Source organism: Leptonotus elevatus, chromosome 15 (genome assembly GCF_054856555.1).
Source record: "Leptonotus elevatus isolate MCC_2025b chromosome 15, RoL_Lele_1.0, whole genome shotgun sequence".
NCBI classification, from domain to species: Eukaryota; Metazoa; Chordata; class Actinopteri; order Syngnathiformes; family Syngnathidae; genus Leptonotus; species Leptonotus elevatus.
In genome coordinates, this window is record NC_141253.1 from 11545025 (window position 1) to 11560119 (window position 15095).

General features: G+C 42.2%; 1 protein-coding gene across 6 annotated transcripts in view; it reads left to right on the top strand.

Moving 5' to 3' along the window:
- sema4d (sema domain, immunoglobulin domain (Ig), transmembrane domain (TM) and short cytoplasmic domain, (semaphorin) 4D) overlaps nucleotides 1-15059 on the top strand; it is a 44956-nt gene extending 29897 nt beyond the window's left edge. For 4 of the 6 annotated variants that reach the window (XM_086097232.1, XM_086097230.1, XM_086097231.1 and 1 more), the window contains 13 exons: nucleotides 1918-2063; nucleotides 2353-2415; nucleotides 2663-2761; nucleotides 3361-3454; nucleotides 3540-3656; nucleotides 4071-4222; nucleotides 4313-4488; nucleotides 4687-4843; nucleotides 5095-5317; nucleotides 5407-5519; nucleotides 5607-5779; nucleotides 5906-5952; nucleotides 6763-9884. In XM_086097232.1, coding sequence (XP_085953358.1) covers nucleotides 1918-2063; nucleotides 2353-2415; nucleotides 2663-2761; nucleotides 3361-3454; nucleotides 3540-3656; nucleotides 4071-4222; nucleotides 4313-4488; nucleotides 4687-4843; nucleotides 5095-5317; nucleotides 5407-5519; nucleotides 5607-5779; nucleotides 5906-5952; nucleotides 6763-7682 — 2480 coding nt within the window. In that variant the 3' untranslated portion in view covers nucleotides 7683-9884. Of the gene's footprint in view, nucleotides 1-1917; nucleotides 2064-2352; nucleotides 2416-2662; nucleotides 2762-3360; nucleotides 3455-3539; nucleotides 3657-4070; nucleotides 4223-4312; nucleotides 4489-4686; nucleotides 4844-5094; nucleotides 5318-5406; nucleotides 5520-5606; nucleotides 5780-5905; nucleotides 5953-6762; nucleotides 10293-11867; nucleotides 12081-12147; nucleotides 12240-14253 lie in introns of those variants that run through there. The other 2 variants (XM_086097234.1, XM_086097235.1) reach the window with 2 other exon arrangements.
- The last annotated feature ends 36 nt before the right edge of the window (nucleotides 15060-15095 follow it).

Below are 15095 nucleotides of genomic sequence, written 5' to 3' on the forward strand. Positions count from 1 at the left end.
TTTATTCTTCATGGCAATTATTTAATGCTAATTTGCAGCGGTTAATGTCGGCCGTAACTTGCCAAAACACAACAGCTCCGTGCTTAGCGAACACAGTTTTGTTTTGTTTTTCTCATCAACACATACATCTGGCGGGAAGTGGGTTTACGATTTTAGCGCTATCTGTTATTTAGAATATTATGCTAGCTATTGCTATTGATGAACCTCATGTGAAGGTGGTTTATTTGTGTTAATTAATACTACACTAATACAGTTCATGTAACATGAGTTCATGATTGTGTACATTCTAGATGTATGGTGTTGATGCTTTATGATTCTCTGTTTTAAGTGTTTTACAAATTCCTTTTGGGGCTGCAGTTCAATTGTTTGTGGATTCTTGCTAATTGCAGCATTGGCTCAGTCCCCAGCCGTCACGGATAACTGGGATTCACTGTAATGTACACATTTCATTTTTAGAGTACGCCGGCACTATGAGGAGCCAAACAAGTGCTCCAGACTGTGTGATTGTGCATATGACTTGGGTCATTTTTTCATGAGCAAGCACAGTCCGTTAGTTCTTTGTCACAATGCCGAGAATAGACAATGGAAGGCACTTGAAGTGTGAAGCAGTTGCAGAGTGAGCATAGTAGCCTTCCTGATGTCCGCCCTACATCATGTTTTAATTGACGGTTCCGCATGTAATTCCCTGCAAATGACTGTTTATCATGTCGGAACCCGATGTTGGCAGTCAGACCACAACGGCGGCTTGGCACTGACATAGAAAATACACGCTTGATCTTTTCTCAGTGTGATAAATTGGCCAGAGACTTGTCAGACAGAACTTTTTTGTGTTTCCTGCTGACAGAAAAACTATTTTTGTGCTGTCTGTGCATTGTGTTTATGTCTTAAGTGAAAATAACCTGATCCCAGACAAGCAGGAGGGACAATACAGTGAGTGCAATATAAACCTTTGACCTTTTAGTGTATATTTTCCTTCCCAGAGATTTTTAAGTAATTTGAAATTTCATCTGTGAAGGTTGATGATGACTTGCCGTAAACCCAGAAAATACACAGGAAGCCGGCAGCTATGTTCAAGTTAATTTTGCAGCATCCAAGGACACCTCCTTCAATGGCGTCACAGAGTTTTTATCCGATAGCTCGTGCTACCAATTATCTGTTTATCTTGTGTTATGTTGAGTTGGGCAGATCGTGGCAGCAAAAATAACTCACCATAAAGCTAGCAAACTAATAAGTAATATGAAGGGAACCCCTCTGTTGCTTCTTTTGTCCCTATCTGATAGGCTGTTCTTATCACTGTGTGACAAGTTTTAAAATGATATTAATTACAAATAAAATTAAAGGCATAATCCATTCTAAGGTGAATCTGTGGCCATTACAATATCTTTATCAAATGTATCTGTAATTTTTAAGTAACATTTTAACTGGTTAACACTTCAGTTAGGACTGGGGAAAAAAGCTGGATAAGTCAACCACAAGAAAAGGTCAACACACCTTTTTATTCCTGAAGCTTCGCTGTCACCGTGTTACTGCATCAACATAGTGCAGTCTACATAAAACTCCATTGTACTATTCAAACTACTCATTACCTTTTCACAGTCTATTGGTACCCTCTATTGATGGAAAATTGATACTGCAGCCAAGCAATCAGCTTTTCCCAGTCATGGATCATCGCAAGTGCACTGGATGGCTTCCTGATGCAATCCATCTATTTTTATTTGGTTTGGGACCGTTAGTGACTGTGAATCGACATATAGTGTACATAAAGGGTCTTGCCTAGCAACTCACCAGGATGTTACTGTCATGGTTAGTATTAGGATTTTAGATCGAGAAGGTGTGCTGGACTGTCGGACTTCTCAGGAAACATAAAAAGCAAAACCCGATTATTTTTCAATGCAATTTTGTGATTCCTGTGCTCAGATTTGGAGCTGATGGAGTTCTCTGAGCCAGGCATCTTTAACTACTCCACGCTGCTGCTTAGCGACGATCGGGACGCACTCTATGTGGGCGCCCGGGAGGCCATCTTTGAGTTGAGCAAGAAGAATGTGACCGTCCGGAACAACAAGGTATAAAGGAGATTCGTCATTATTATTGTGTCCGCGTGTGCATGGTCTGGTCTTCTGTCTCTATCTGATAGGCTGTTCTTATCACTATGTGACAAGTTTTAAAATGATAATTACAATAAAATTAAAGGCATAAGATGGGGATAGAGAGGGCTGATCATCCAAAGATCATTTTAGACATAATCTTCTGTCCGGCCATACAGACAGTTTTAACTGGTAAGTATGACGAAAAGTTATTTGTTTTTGTTTTTAAACTTCTTTTCTTTTCTTTTTTTTGACTGCTCTGTTCAAGGTTCTGTGGCAAGTTGGCGAGACCCCCATAAACATGTGCACTCTCAAAGGAAAATCAAAGGAGGTGAGAGAGCTACATAAAGTGGGAGAATTTATAGGCAATTTTTAAAAATGGTGCTGCATTTTTGGGGAGGAGAGCAGAGTTACAGCATTTCAGTTAATTTCAACAGGGAACATTAATTTGATATACGATTAAATTGAATCCCGTGCTTGTTCAAGGAACGAATAAGGCTCATAAGTCAAGGTGCCACCTACTGTACTGCAGAGAATATGCAATGTATTTCAATCCACTTGTCTCTGTTGGCATACAGAGCGACTGTCTGAACTACATCCGAGTGCTACAGATGGTCGACGACCAGCGGCTCTACGTCTGTGGGACACATGCCTTTCAACCGCAGTGTGATTATTTGGTGAGTTGTTTGCTATATTGTTTTCACATTTAGCTCAAAAGTCACTCATTAAGACCTCTTGGGAAATCTAGGAAAAATAGTGCCAATTACCGGTAGCCAATTGACACTTTTTTTGGGTGGACATGTCAATCGTAGCAGGACACACACACACAAAAGTCTCAAGGGCCACGCCTAATTTTAAGCAGGGAGGCATCCATTTTGTTTGAAAGCAGCCATTTTATGCAAATTGGAGGGCTTGCACTTTGATGAACTTCAAATACGCCCAAATGTGACTCGACTGACATTGCCAAGGTTTGGGTGCTGCATGTCACCAAAGTTTGATCCTTTTTGCGGATTTGCAATGAAAGAAGAGTGGGTACACGAGTCTGTTCATCATGAATTACTTTTTTTTGTGATTGAGTTCCTTTGTATTTATTTATTTTGCTTTTGTTTTTATTAGATATACACTTTCTATATTTTATGCATTTTGAGTGCTTTCCCATACTTATTAACTCACCAAATTTGTCATTCGTCCTGGTGAAAAGCAGTGTGTAGCGGTTGTAGACCTATACCCCCCCCCCCAAATGATTTAGATGCATCTTGGTATTGTTCTTTTTCAGACTTTGGCTGACTTTTCGTTAGAAGGTCGAGCAGAAGACGGCAGGGGGAAGTGCTCCTTCGATCCCTCGCAAAGCTTTACCACCGTCATGGTTGGTGAGTTAAGGACCCTTTTACATGAAAAGACATTTTCACAATTGATATACCTCCCACAGTAATAACATCCCTTTTTTTTCATCAGATGGAGAGCTGTACTCTGGGACTGCTTATAACTTCTTGGGTAGCGAGCCCATTATTTCTAGATACTCTCCATCAGCGTACCTGCTTAGGACGGAGTATTCCACATCATGGCTCAATGGTGAGCTCCCCTAAAAACAGTGGAACCTCTGATGATCTGTCAACATTTCTTAACAGTAAACAATGATTGGTGGATCCTTTCTGGATCTAGTATTTGATTTTCCAATTTGAAGGCCTACATTATCCTTAAACAATTATACTCAAATCCACTGTTCAAAGGTCTAAAAAAATACTGTTGTTGTTCCGTTGTGTTGAAATGATAAGTCATTGTCATGAATAAATGTTATGTGCAAGTTCCAAACAGTTTATTTCATTACATCCTCCCTTAAAGGTCTTAAATATTAAAGTTGAATTAGCCTGCTTAAATTTTACGCTATTTCAAAGACATGTCTGTGACATGTTTCCCTCAAAACTGCAGCTCATAATTCAACTTTGCACAACCTTATCCTTGTCCTTCCCCACATGTTTTCTGCAGAGCCCAGTTTTGTTTTCGCTGACGTGATCAGGGAAGGGGAGAACCCTACAGATGGCGAAGATGACAAAATCTACTACTTCTTCACTGAAGTATCCGTGGAGTACGAGTTCTTTGGCAATCTGCTCATTCCAAGGGTGGCACGTGTTTGTAAGGTGGGTAGGTCATTCATCATAGTCCTCTGAGCGCCATCACCGGAAATCTATTTTCCCCGAGCTTATCTCTGTTGTTTTTTCTTGATGCAGGGTGACCAGGGAGGTCAGAGGACGTTGCAGAAGAAGTGGACGTCCTTCTTGAAAGCCAAGCTGGTGTGCTCCATGCCTGAACTCAACTTTGTCTTCAACGTGGTGCATGATGTCTTCATCCTGAAGGGCGCCCACTTGAGGGACACGGTCATCTACGGAGTCTTCACCTCCCAGTGGTCAGTCATACTTGTACTCCATTGAATATCATCCATCCATTTTGTGTGAGCAAGGATTCGCGGTCACACCTATGGGCATTTTAGTTTCAATTAATCTATCATAGTGGGGTTTTTTTGCTTTTCTTATATCAAGATACATTTTTGCAGAGCATTTTCTGTGATGTCTCTTTAATCGTAACCTCCATCTTGTCTCCAAAGGGGGAATGTTGGTCTGTCGGCGGTATGTGCCTACAACATGTCCGCAGTGGATGAGGTCTTCTCCAAGGGAAAGTACATGCAGAAGGCCACTGTGGAGCAGTCCCACACTAAGTGGGTTCGCTACAATGGCGTTACTCCTTCACCACGCCCTGGCGCAGTAAGTTCACACGTCAGCTTTTTCTGATTTTAAAGACACAATGTAAAGTTCTCGATGAAATTAGCCTCATTATGTGGAGCGGGACAGGTCTTATCTGAAGTGAAGTGTAGAAGAAGTCAGACACTTTTTGGTAGCTTTTCAGACACTTGGACAGACACTCCAGAGTACCAATTATTTCTATCCAACAAATCCAACTCAATTTTCCATAATATTTCCCCCTTGTTTTAAAACATCTCTGTATGCTTTGATAGTGTATCAACAGCCGCATGCGGCAGCAGAACATCACCAGCTCGCTGCACCTCCCCGACAAGACCCTGCAGTTCGTCAAGGACCACCCCCTGCTGGAGGACCCCGTCCTGCCCATCGGCAACAGGCCCCGCCTCATCACCAAGGACGTCAACTACACACAGGTCGTCGTGGAGCGGGTCCGCGTCCTCGACGGGAGCATCTTTGATGTCATTTTTACCGGAACGGGTACGAAACATGAAACATTTAGAGTCAATAGGAAACACATTTCGCAGAATGTGAACCAGGCCATGCTAACTACGATGCCACCATTTTAGATAAGGGGGTCCTGCACAAGTCAGTGGTCCTCGGAGGAGAGGTCCATATGGTTGAGGAAATCCAGCTTCTGAAGAACTTCGAGTCCATCAAGAACTTGGTGTTGTCCTCCGAGGTCAATATTGTTGTATATTAAACACTTCTGTCACAAAATAGTTGCCTCTCATGTCAGAGAAAAAAAATTCTCTCCCTGTCCTCACAGACGCAATCTCTGTATGCTGGTTCCGACTCGGGCATTGTTCAGTCGCCCACAGCGTTCTGCGGCAGCTACCAGTCCTGTGATAACTGCATACTGGCCCGAGACCCATACTGTGCCTGGGACCCTCACACTGCTCTCTGCGTCAAAATCTCTGACACACCCAGTCAGCAGCTCCGGTGATTAATCCAAGATATAACCTTTGACTCATGCTAACTGTTGAATCTGTTTTTTTTCTGTCTTTATATTTGGGCGTATTGTTTTATTTAAAAAAAAAAAAAAAAGACGTTTTTTTTTCCTTCCAGGAGCCTAATTCAGAGCCTTAGTGGTGATGCAGACATATGTCCTAAAGGTAAGATGCCGTAAAAGATAAAAAGTCCATTGATAGATAGTGATGTATTATTTGAATTGTGTGGAATTGATTGTTGATTGATTGATACTATTTTGTTCAGGATAAAATCGTATTGTGAGAGTAAAATTTGTAGTAAAAAAAAAAAAAAAACACTCGGGGGGAAATGCTTGAATAATAGTTGTAATATTAACTGTCATTAAGTTACATATTAACATTTTAAGAATAAACATTAGTAAAGTGCACAACAGCCTCCACCCTCCCAGCGCCCTCCCAACTCTCCGCCACGACTATAAATAGTATAATTTGTCTATATAATTGTAGTAAGTACGCCTCTGAAGAGGAGCTTATACTTCTTGCGCACTCTCTTACAATGAGTGTGCCACTGCCACCTACTGTAGTGGATGTGCAATTACACTTTCTTATAGTACGGCAAGGAAAGCAAGGGGCAGCAAATCGTCATTGTTATATTAAGAAGTCAAGAATAAAGTAATAATCTTTAGCGAAGTGCGAGTGGGCTGATACCCTGATACCCAGCCTTATTTCAAGGTATCAATTCTCGATTTTTTGTGCAGTCTTTGTCTGGAATTGAAAGTGTGTCATGTCCAAAATAGCGGCAGTCCATTCAATCAATTATGTCAAAATAAAGTGCACTACGCTATGCTGTTTGTTAAATCACATTTTATCATTAAGTGTTAAAAAAAAAGTTTTAAAAAACTAAAACGGCTTTTAAAAAGGGAGGCTTATTTTTCCTTCCAGTCGTTCGTATTGTGACTTTGGGGTGGTAAAGTAATATCACGTTTCCTTTGTTAGCTCCCGTTGTGCCCCTGAAGGAGTACGAGCGTGTTTCGGTGAAGCCTGGAAGCTCCGCCGAGCTGCCGTGCCTGGTGCGCTCCAACGCGGCGTACGTGACGTGGCGATTCAACGGCTCGCTCCTCACCGAGGCGTCGCGCTTCCACTTCGTCCGAGAGAACGGGCTGCTCATCTACAGCGTGGCCGCCGAGGACCAGGGCCGCTACGAGTGCTGGTCTGTGGAGTTCGTCGCCGCCGTCGGGAAGAACTTCACTCGCCTCCTGGCGGGATACATCCTGACTTTTGACGACGGGCGCGCCTCAACCAACCGCCAGAGCCACGAGATCACGCACGGCGTGGAAGGTAAAGCTGACAGAGCGCTAACATCAGCCCTCGCCCCGCCCAATTTCACGTCCCCGCCCCGCTCATCACTAACCCCAAGCGGCAGCACCGATCAGCCCACCGAGCAACACGTCCTCCCGAAGAGCGACGCCCCGGAGGCGGAGTACTTGCAGCGCGGCAACGGCATGGCCCTCCTCCTCCTCTTCTTGCTCTTCTTCGTCCTCTTCGTGGCCGCCATGGCCTACAACTGCTATATGCAGTACCTTCCGGCTCCGTGCCTGCGGCTGCGGGCGGCCATATTGGGCTCGCACAAGAAAAGCGACGCCGCCCGGCCCGAGTACAGCGCCTGCGAAGCTGGCCTGATGGAGGCACCGGCCGTGTCAGGCAAAGTCGCCGCGATGAAGCGGCCGGCGCAGAACAGCAGCCAGAACCTTCGCGCGCTGCGCGATACCGGCTACGAGACGGAGCCCGAGTGCAGCAACGGGCGCGTGCCCTCTCACGGCTTCAGCGACGAAAGCCCGTCCCCGCAGAAACCCTTCGACGTGGACTGCGACTCCCAGTCCATCCAGTTCGCTGATGCCGACGAGCCTTATTGCTAGAAACAAAATGCCGCACGTCGTCTTTTGACTTTTTGTGTTCAGGAAGCTGCTGCGTCCTCTAAAGCGGGGTATCGACTCGGGTTGCCAGAAAGTTTCTGTTGGAATTTAAGATGCTGAATTTTTGAAATATTCAAAATTTCCAACTTTCCATGGGAATTAACTGGAATCTGAGGCTATTTTAATGGAAAGCTATCATAAAAGTAGGCAATGATACTAAATAGATCCCTGTAGGTGTCCTTGCCCACATGCAAGGGCATTACTGTCATTTGATTGCTTAAAAAAACAAATATATATATATATATATATATATATATATATATATATATATTGCCCACTCGCATGGCAGCCTATCGAAAACTGAAATTTTAACTTGAAAAACTGACAAGCCAAGGTCCAAGGTACCACTTCTGGTGAAATCTGGGGCCGCAACTAATGATTATTTTAATAATCAATTACTCTCTTGATAATTTTGTCAATTAATCGATGAATTTGATTCAAAAAGACAAGTTTAATTTCCATCCCTATATTCAAATACTAGTCTGACTGTAACATATTAGTAAATAGGCAAAAATGTCATTCCTTGTTTTCCAAAGTAAAAGCAGATATTTACAAATGTTTTATTTTGATTCAACACAAAGACACTGTAATAAGTCTGCTTTCATGGAGGAACACAGACATTTGAGAATATTAATTAATTTGTCAGGATTATGATCAAATACTTTTAAGTTCCTATTAAGAATCAGCCTTCACTTTTGTAAATTCCTGCTTCGTTCCCATTAATTCCCATGAAATATTTCCAACACAGTATTTTGCAACCCCAGTACACATGTACCGATTTTTCTCAACTCATTTTGAAAAGGTGAGAAACCCATCACATAAGGGGGGGAAAAAATGACCAAGCGTGTTCTTAGTGCTCTTCATACAGTTCCAGATGACCAACACAGCTCAATATTTGCACCAAGTTCTCCTCAAAACAAACCAGATGCCTTTTGTGGTACCAAAACTGACCTGTGTGAGGCAGCACAGTGTCACAGGGTATACAGATTGCTTGAAAATACAAACGGTAGTAGAACGAAGACCGAAAAAGCTCGGCTGAATGTTACATTTTCTGGTAACAATTTCATTTGTATTGTGCCAGTTGCTCCTCTAATTGGCCATTATCCCATTTGATGTCGCCATCAAGGTGTCATTGTCTTAATGATATGCGATTGTAAATATTGAACAGGTTTAATTAACATTTATGATTGTTGGATGTCCCTAGTTGATCGGGCAGGAAAGACTCACTCACTCTTTACACACCCCACATCACGCTACAGGTTAATCACCCAGGATAACCTTCATCCGATCGGGCCTTTGCTCACTGATTTGCAAGGATAGAAAAATACTGTTAATTTGTCCCCATGGTCAATATGTGTGTACCCCGTTTTAGCTTGTGTCCAGCAAGAAAAGCTCATTCCTTAATTCCAAATTGGAAACATTGTTTACCAAATTGGTAAGTTATGTGGATGTTTTCCAAATTGGACTCAGTTTTCTTTGTACAGGCTGAGAAAGTCATCGTTTTTGCTTAGTCTTGTTTTGTTGTCTGAGAAAGTCATCGTTTTTTGCTTAGTCTCGTTTTGTTGTCTGCATCCTGGGCCGATGGACTTCAACAATTCTCAGGGAAGGTTTCGCTCAGCAAGTCGCAGCCCAGCTTAATTTTCGGGAGGGGGACGATGGCTGATGGAATGGAAATCTATTGGACAAATCAAATCACTCGTGTGTTGAGAGCAAATTCTCCAGTTTTACTGCCATATTGTTGCTCGCTGATATCACTTGCTCTCAATAATCCACTCTTTATCCACTAACTGAATTTTTTTTTTTTAATTGACCCTCAATTAGTGGCCCATCCCTATTTGTTGGAAATTGGTATTTAAGATGAATTTATTGTGAGTAGTTTTATTTATTGCTGTTTTTCCAGCATCCATCCTGTCTCTTGCACATCTCTCGTATCCTGTGTTCCTCAATTTTCCTTTAATCGCCTCCCCTTTGCCACCATTTCCTTCCTTCACAGCCTCTTCATCTGTCTTCCCCTCCTCTACTTTCACTTCCTCCTCTTCCTTCGCGAAGCCCCATGTGGAGGCTGGTGAGGCGAAAGTGAGACTGTTGCCCCCCCTACTGAAGGACCAGGCGTGGCGGCTTCACGCCCACGAGGCCTTCCTGCTCTTCTGCTTGGCCCTGGGTGAGTGATGTGCCCCCGCCCACCCTCCGGTCTAGAAAAAAAAAAATTCCTCACCTCCAACCCTGCTGCTCATTTGTGTCTGGACTTCCTCTGCATGGCCTGACTAACATTACGGCTTATGCTGTGAGCTCTTCAACTTTTGAAGTACTGTGAGAAGAAGCTGACACGCCGACTTTGAATGTCCGAGAAGGGGTGCAGTGGTATTTTTTTGTTTTTTTTAAATCTATGGTAGGCTCACTGTGTTGCATCCCACTATGCCAACTGGGCCGTTTTTGTGCCTGCAAACCTGTCAAGATATTTGTGTGTATATATGATGGGGGAAAAAATGTAAATAAATGGAGCTTGTCAGTAGGTAGGCAGGGAGACAAATAAAAGGTGTCAAATGTGTCTAACACTGGCTTGTTTGCTTTTTTTTATTTATTTGCTGGTTTAGTGAGAATAACACAACATAGCAGAGGAGACCCCCCCTTCGGGAATTTCAAGAGTTGCCCAAATATTCGGTCCACTTTCGAATCTTCGGGCCAGCCCAATTACCCAAGTACAGACAGTACTTTCTTTGCTCCATATTTTTTATGCTACCGTACTATATTATTGCAGCCTTTACGACAACTGTTGACAAGTATTACCATTAACAACAACATCATGAGTACGTCAAAGCTGCAGCCATATTAGATGGGGAACAGCCGAAATGTGGTATGTGAAAATTCCTCATTCACTTGCTCCTTGGAGATTTATCAGCAAGCCACAACTAATTGGATTAATACCGAACCGTTGCTTTTGAGTGTATTATGTCATTCTAACTAAATGGATGAATATTAGTATTTTATGGCTAATTATTACATATTCCTTAATGTGTCTTTCACTCTATGCACTATAAAAAAAACTAAAACCTTTTTTTTAACTAAACTAAACCAAAGCATTTGCGAAAAATACAAATGAACAAACCGTAAAACGTAAAATTTATTGATTTTTTAATTTTAATTTTTGTAAAAATGAAGTAAAAACTAAGGAAAAATACAGAACTGTTATAACCTTGGTAATTGGTCTAAATGCAAAAATATTCGATTTGTTAATTTCAAATTGTGTATTATTAAAAAGTGGATCAGAAGGTGAATCCAATCTCAATTTCTTTACAGCCCTAACAATTAAATATTAATTTCTGTATATTGAGGGGTGAGACCGGGGCGAGTTGTGTCACATTGCAAATTTCTACTCCACCAGAGGGCGCAACGAAAAAGTGGAATACTAGTTTTGTTCGTATAAATGGACAGGGGTTGTGTCCTGTCTGAGAAGAGAATAGCACATTGTGAGCTGAGATGAGTGCCCGTTATCTCTTTTGCACAACCTAAAGTAAAAAAAAAAATCAACTTCATATATTTTGAAACAGGCGTCGTACATAGGCAAGTTCTAGCAGTAAATCATGTGGACTCGTTAGAGAGATTCAGGCATAAATTGTCATGTCACTTTTAAGCTAACTTTAAACCAGGGCAAGTGTTAGCCAATAAGAGCTAAGGACTTTATTTCTATTTCATAATGGTAAATTTTCAAGATCAGTGATAAACAATTTATCTGGCTGTAAAAACAGGAGAACAAGGATATGTCCTTGTTTTATTAGTTTAAACAAAAAAATGCAGTGTGACATCTTACCCCATATAGTGCGACAATTTACCAATTGGTGGGGCAACCTGTCACATGTTAACTCCCTCTATTTAATGGCTTATAACTTAAACTGTTGAGTGGATTTTTTGGTTGAGGTTCCTATTTAATTAACTTAGAGAATGAGAAAATCAGATTGGGCCATCTTCGTTTGCTGTTACTTTCTGCACGAATATTAAATCATCTTTAAGATTATCCCGGTCTCAGTCCGCGAGTGGAATATCGCGATTTGCGAATGAGCGGGGGAACACTATGAAAACTGTAACCAGTAATTGTTGGGTCAACATAAAAAGTCCGCTTGTGTTCCTCAGGTCCTAGCGACACCCACATTGACTGGCTCATAAATGGGCGCAGAGCGGACACGGCCGTAACAGAGTACCGCCTCCCGCTGGTCGGGAACACGGTACTTGTGAGCAGCCGGCTCCGGACGGGGCCCTTGCTCCGGGACGCCCGGTACGGCTGCGTGGCCCAGGCCGGCGCGGGGAGCGACGCGTCGCAGGTGGACCTCCACCTCGCCGTCGGAGGTACCTTTTTACCCGACGGCGGCGCTGTGACACAGCTGGTGTGCTGAGCTTGTTGGTTGTTCGACAGATGAGGAGAGCGCTCCGTCCAGGGATTTGAACCAATGGAGGAGTGCGCTCACGCAGCATGAGCAGCTGCTAAAAAGATGGGAGAAGTCCTGGGTAGGTGCAAGTGTCGTTTTCTAACCTGGCACTTAACCAGCTGCATTATTCATTGCTACACCTGATCATCTACTCTTTTAACCCCATTTGACTAATTGTGTTGAGGAGGAACTGCTTATTATACTCCAATAATTTATGGTTCATTTGCCTTCATTTCAGCATAACTCTCTAACCTATAAAACCAAAACAATTATGTCTAGTAATAGAGATTCATTTATTTGTGTTGCAATTAGATTATTTTTCTAAATCGTTCAATAGCACTTCGTTATGCTCCGCAGTCTCCACATTGCTGCAGCAGTCATTGGGATCAATTCTGTCTCCTTATGTGCATGGCGAAGTAAATACAAGAGGCACACACCTCGTGCCGTCAGAGGCTGCATGTCTAGAAATAACAAAATTAAATATACGCAGTCTCTACTAGGGGTGTGCAAAAAAAAAAAAGACTCTCATTTAGTACGATTCGGAATCGATTTGTCGCAAAATCGATTTTATTAAAATTATTTTATATTGTCTTACCTTTGTCTCTGTGTGCCTTTATTTGGAGCGCTGTTCATGTTGTACCCGATTTGGCCACTTAGGGGCAGTGTGGTTCCACGCGGTCTGATACACTGTTAAGTTGTAACCACATTAGAGAGTAGAAGGAAAAAATCACAATCAAGTTATTCCAATAAAAGTTGTTTTTTTTGCAGTGTGGAGCCGTTCTTTTGAGTGATAAAAGTGCCGCGAGTAGCGCGCTAATTAGCATTAGCGAGTCAGACTGGAGTAGATCATTACAATTCCTTGTACATCTATAGATTGAAGCAAAAGTCATTGTCCATCAAATCATTTTGAATAAAAAATAGTTCTCAATCGAAAATCGATTATGAATCGAATCGTGAGACATCCAAAGATTCCCACCCCGAGTCTCTACATTGCTGTAGTGGCCCTTAGTCTCCTTCAATCAAGTCTGGCTGCTTATGCCGAAAAGGAAATACAGCAGAATTGAGTCATTACACTTCTGACTGTCAACAAATGACAAAAATAAATACACATGCTAACATTATCTTTCTTAGCTACTCGACCCACTCCATAATCTCCAAATTGCTGCAGCAGCAATCTCGGACAAAATACGGAGACGTGTATACAGAAGACTTGCAACTTCTGAGTAAACAAACCTTTTTTGCCTTAGCTCTGAATGTTGCTGTATACTATGTTCCACAGTCTCCACATTGTTCCCTCTTGGGGGGGAAACAAAATATTTGTGCGGAAAAGCAAATGCAGAAGAGCTGTGGATCATAACTTCTTATATAGCAGTCTCAACCTTGCTGCAGGGGCCCTTCATCTCCTTTTGGATAAAATCTATACCTGTGTATGCCAAAAAGTAAATACGCGAGACCTAAACTCTGGATACTGCCATAGTATGCTCCAACATTTCCACTTTGCTGCAGCAGTCCTTAGTCTCCTCTTGGATCAAATCTGGCACAATATATAAAATGTGCACTGTAAATAGAGGGGACAGTAGCTTTGGATGCTGCAATTTATTTACACTCCATTGTCTCCACTTGGCTGTAATTGCCCTTAGTCCCGCTATTAATAAAATCTTGTTCCTTATGCCAAGATGTAAATGCTGAAGACCCACACCATTTTAATAAATGCCTGAGAATAACAATAAAACACATGCTAACCTAGCTGCTCCTTACCTCTGGGCGCTGCAGTATTTGGATCCACTAAAAAGTTTCCTCTTGGACACAGGCTCTTCCTTATACTTAAAAGTAAATACAGTAGTAGACCTTTGTTCTCTGCTGCATTGCTAGCTAGTGAGTCTCATTAATGTGATGCATTCAGTAGCATGATTTTAGCATTTTGCCACGAGACTCACTGGAACAGTTTAGCAGATATGCGGCGATTGCTCTGCATGCAAAATCATTTGCAGGATGTCCACAATCCACCGTGTTACTGTGTGGTCATCTCTTCCATTTCTTCTGCGTTTCTTGTTTCGACCGCTCATTCTACCTCTTCTGTGTCCACACCACAGGAAAGCTGTGATGGCCACTGAATGCTGCCAAAACCAAAGCATCACTTCATAATTGGAGGCACAGGAACCGATGCCTCTTTTTCTTTCAGTTTTTTGGGGGACTAGAAAACCTGGAGGTCCCAGTTAAAGGCCTCTTTTTGCGGGACGCGAGGGAAACTGGGTATGGGACTGGCGATGGACGCACTGGGAGTACAAAAAATGGAGGACATAAGGCTCAATGGAGCTTGCTTGGTGTGATATGTATGAATTCAGAATTCATCAAACTTAAGGTCTTGTCATTAATAAAGAACAGAGCAGAAATATTCAGATACCTGCAAATTGTGCATTAAAAAAAAAGCTACAGCAGCATCCAAATGTGGCGGCAGTTTAATTCAACGTTATTACCCACTTCCTTTTGGTTTTATTTATTGGACATGAATGCGGGAATAAAGGAAATTTCCATTTGTGCTACCATGTGCTCTTTTTTCCGTTTCTGTTAGCATTCTGTGTAATGCTACTCTGGCGCCCTCTTGTGTCCAGATATGGAACAACAACTACTTCGTGTGCTGTGCAGTGGGACAAAAGTAGACCAGAGACACCTGACAGTTGTCATTTTATTACTTTTACAAAGCCTATCCCAACAATCGTTAATTTTTCAGCTTTAAAGTGTTTTTCTTAAATGTAATCCTGCAACTACTAGTACTGGTAAATAATAATTTAGCAGTCGCTTTGTACATTTTAAATCAATTAAGGACCAAAGGCCATCGGAAAATGCGTGAATGCAGATGTGTATATGTTTGAAACAGTTTAATAATAAAAAAAAGAAGTGTGAATGAGCCGCCATCTTGTTTAGACTCAGCATG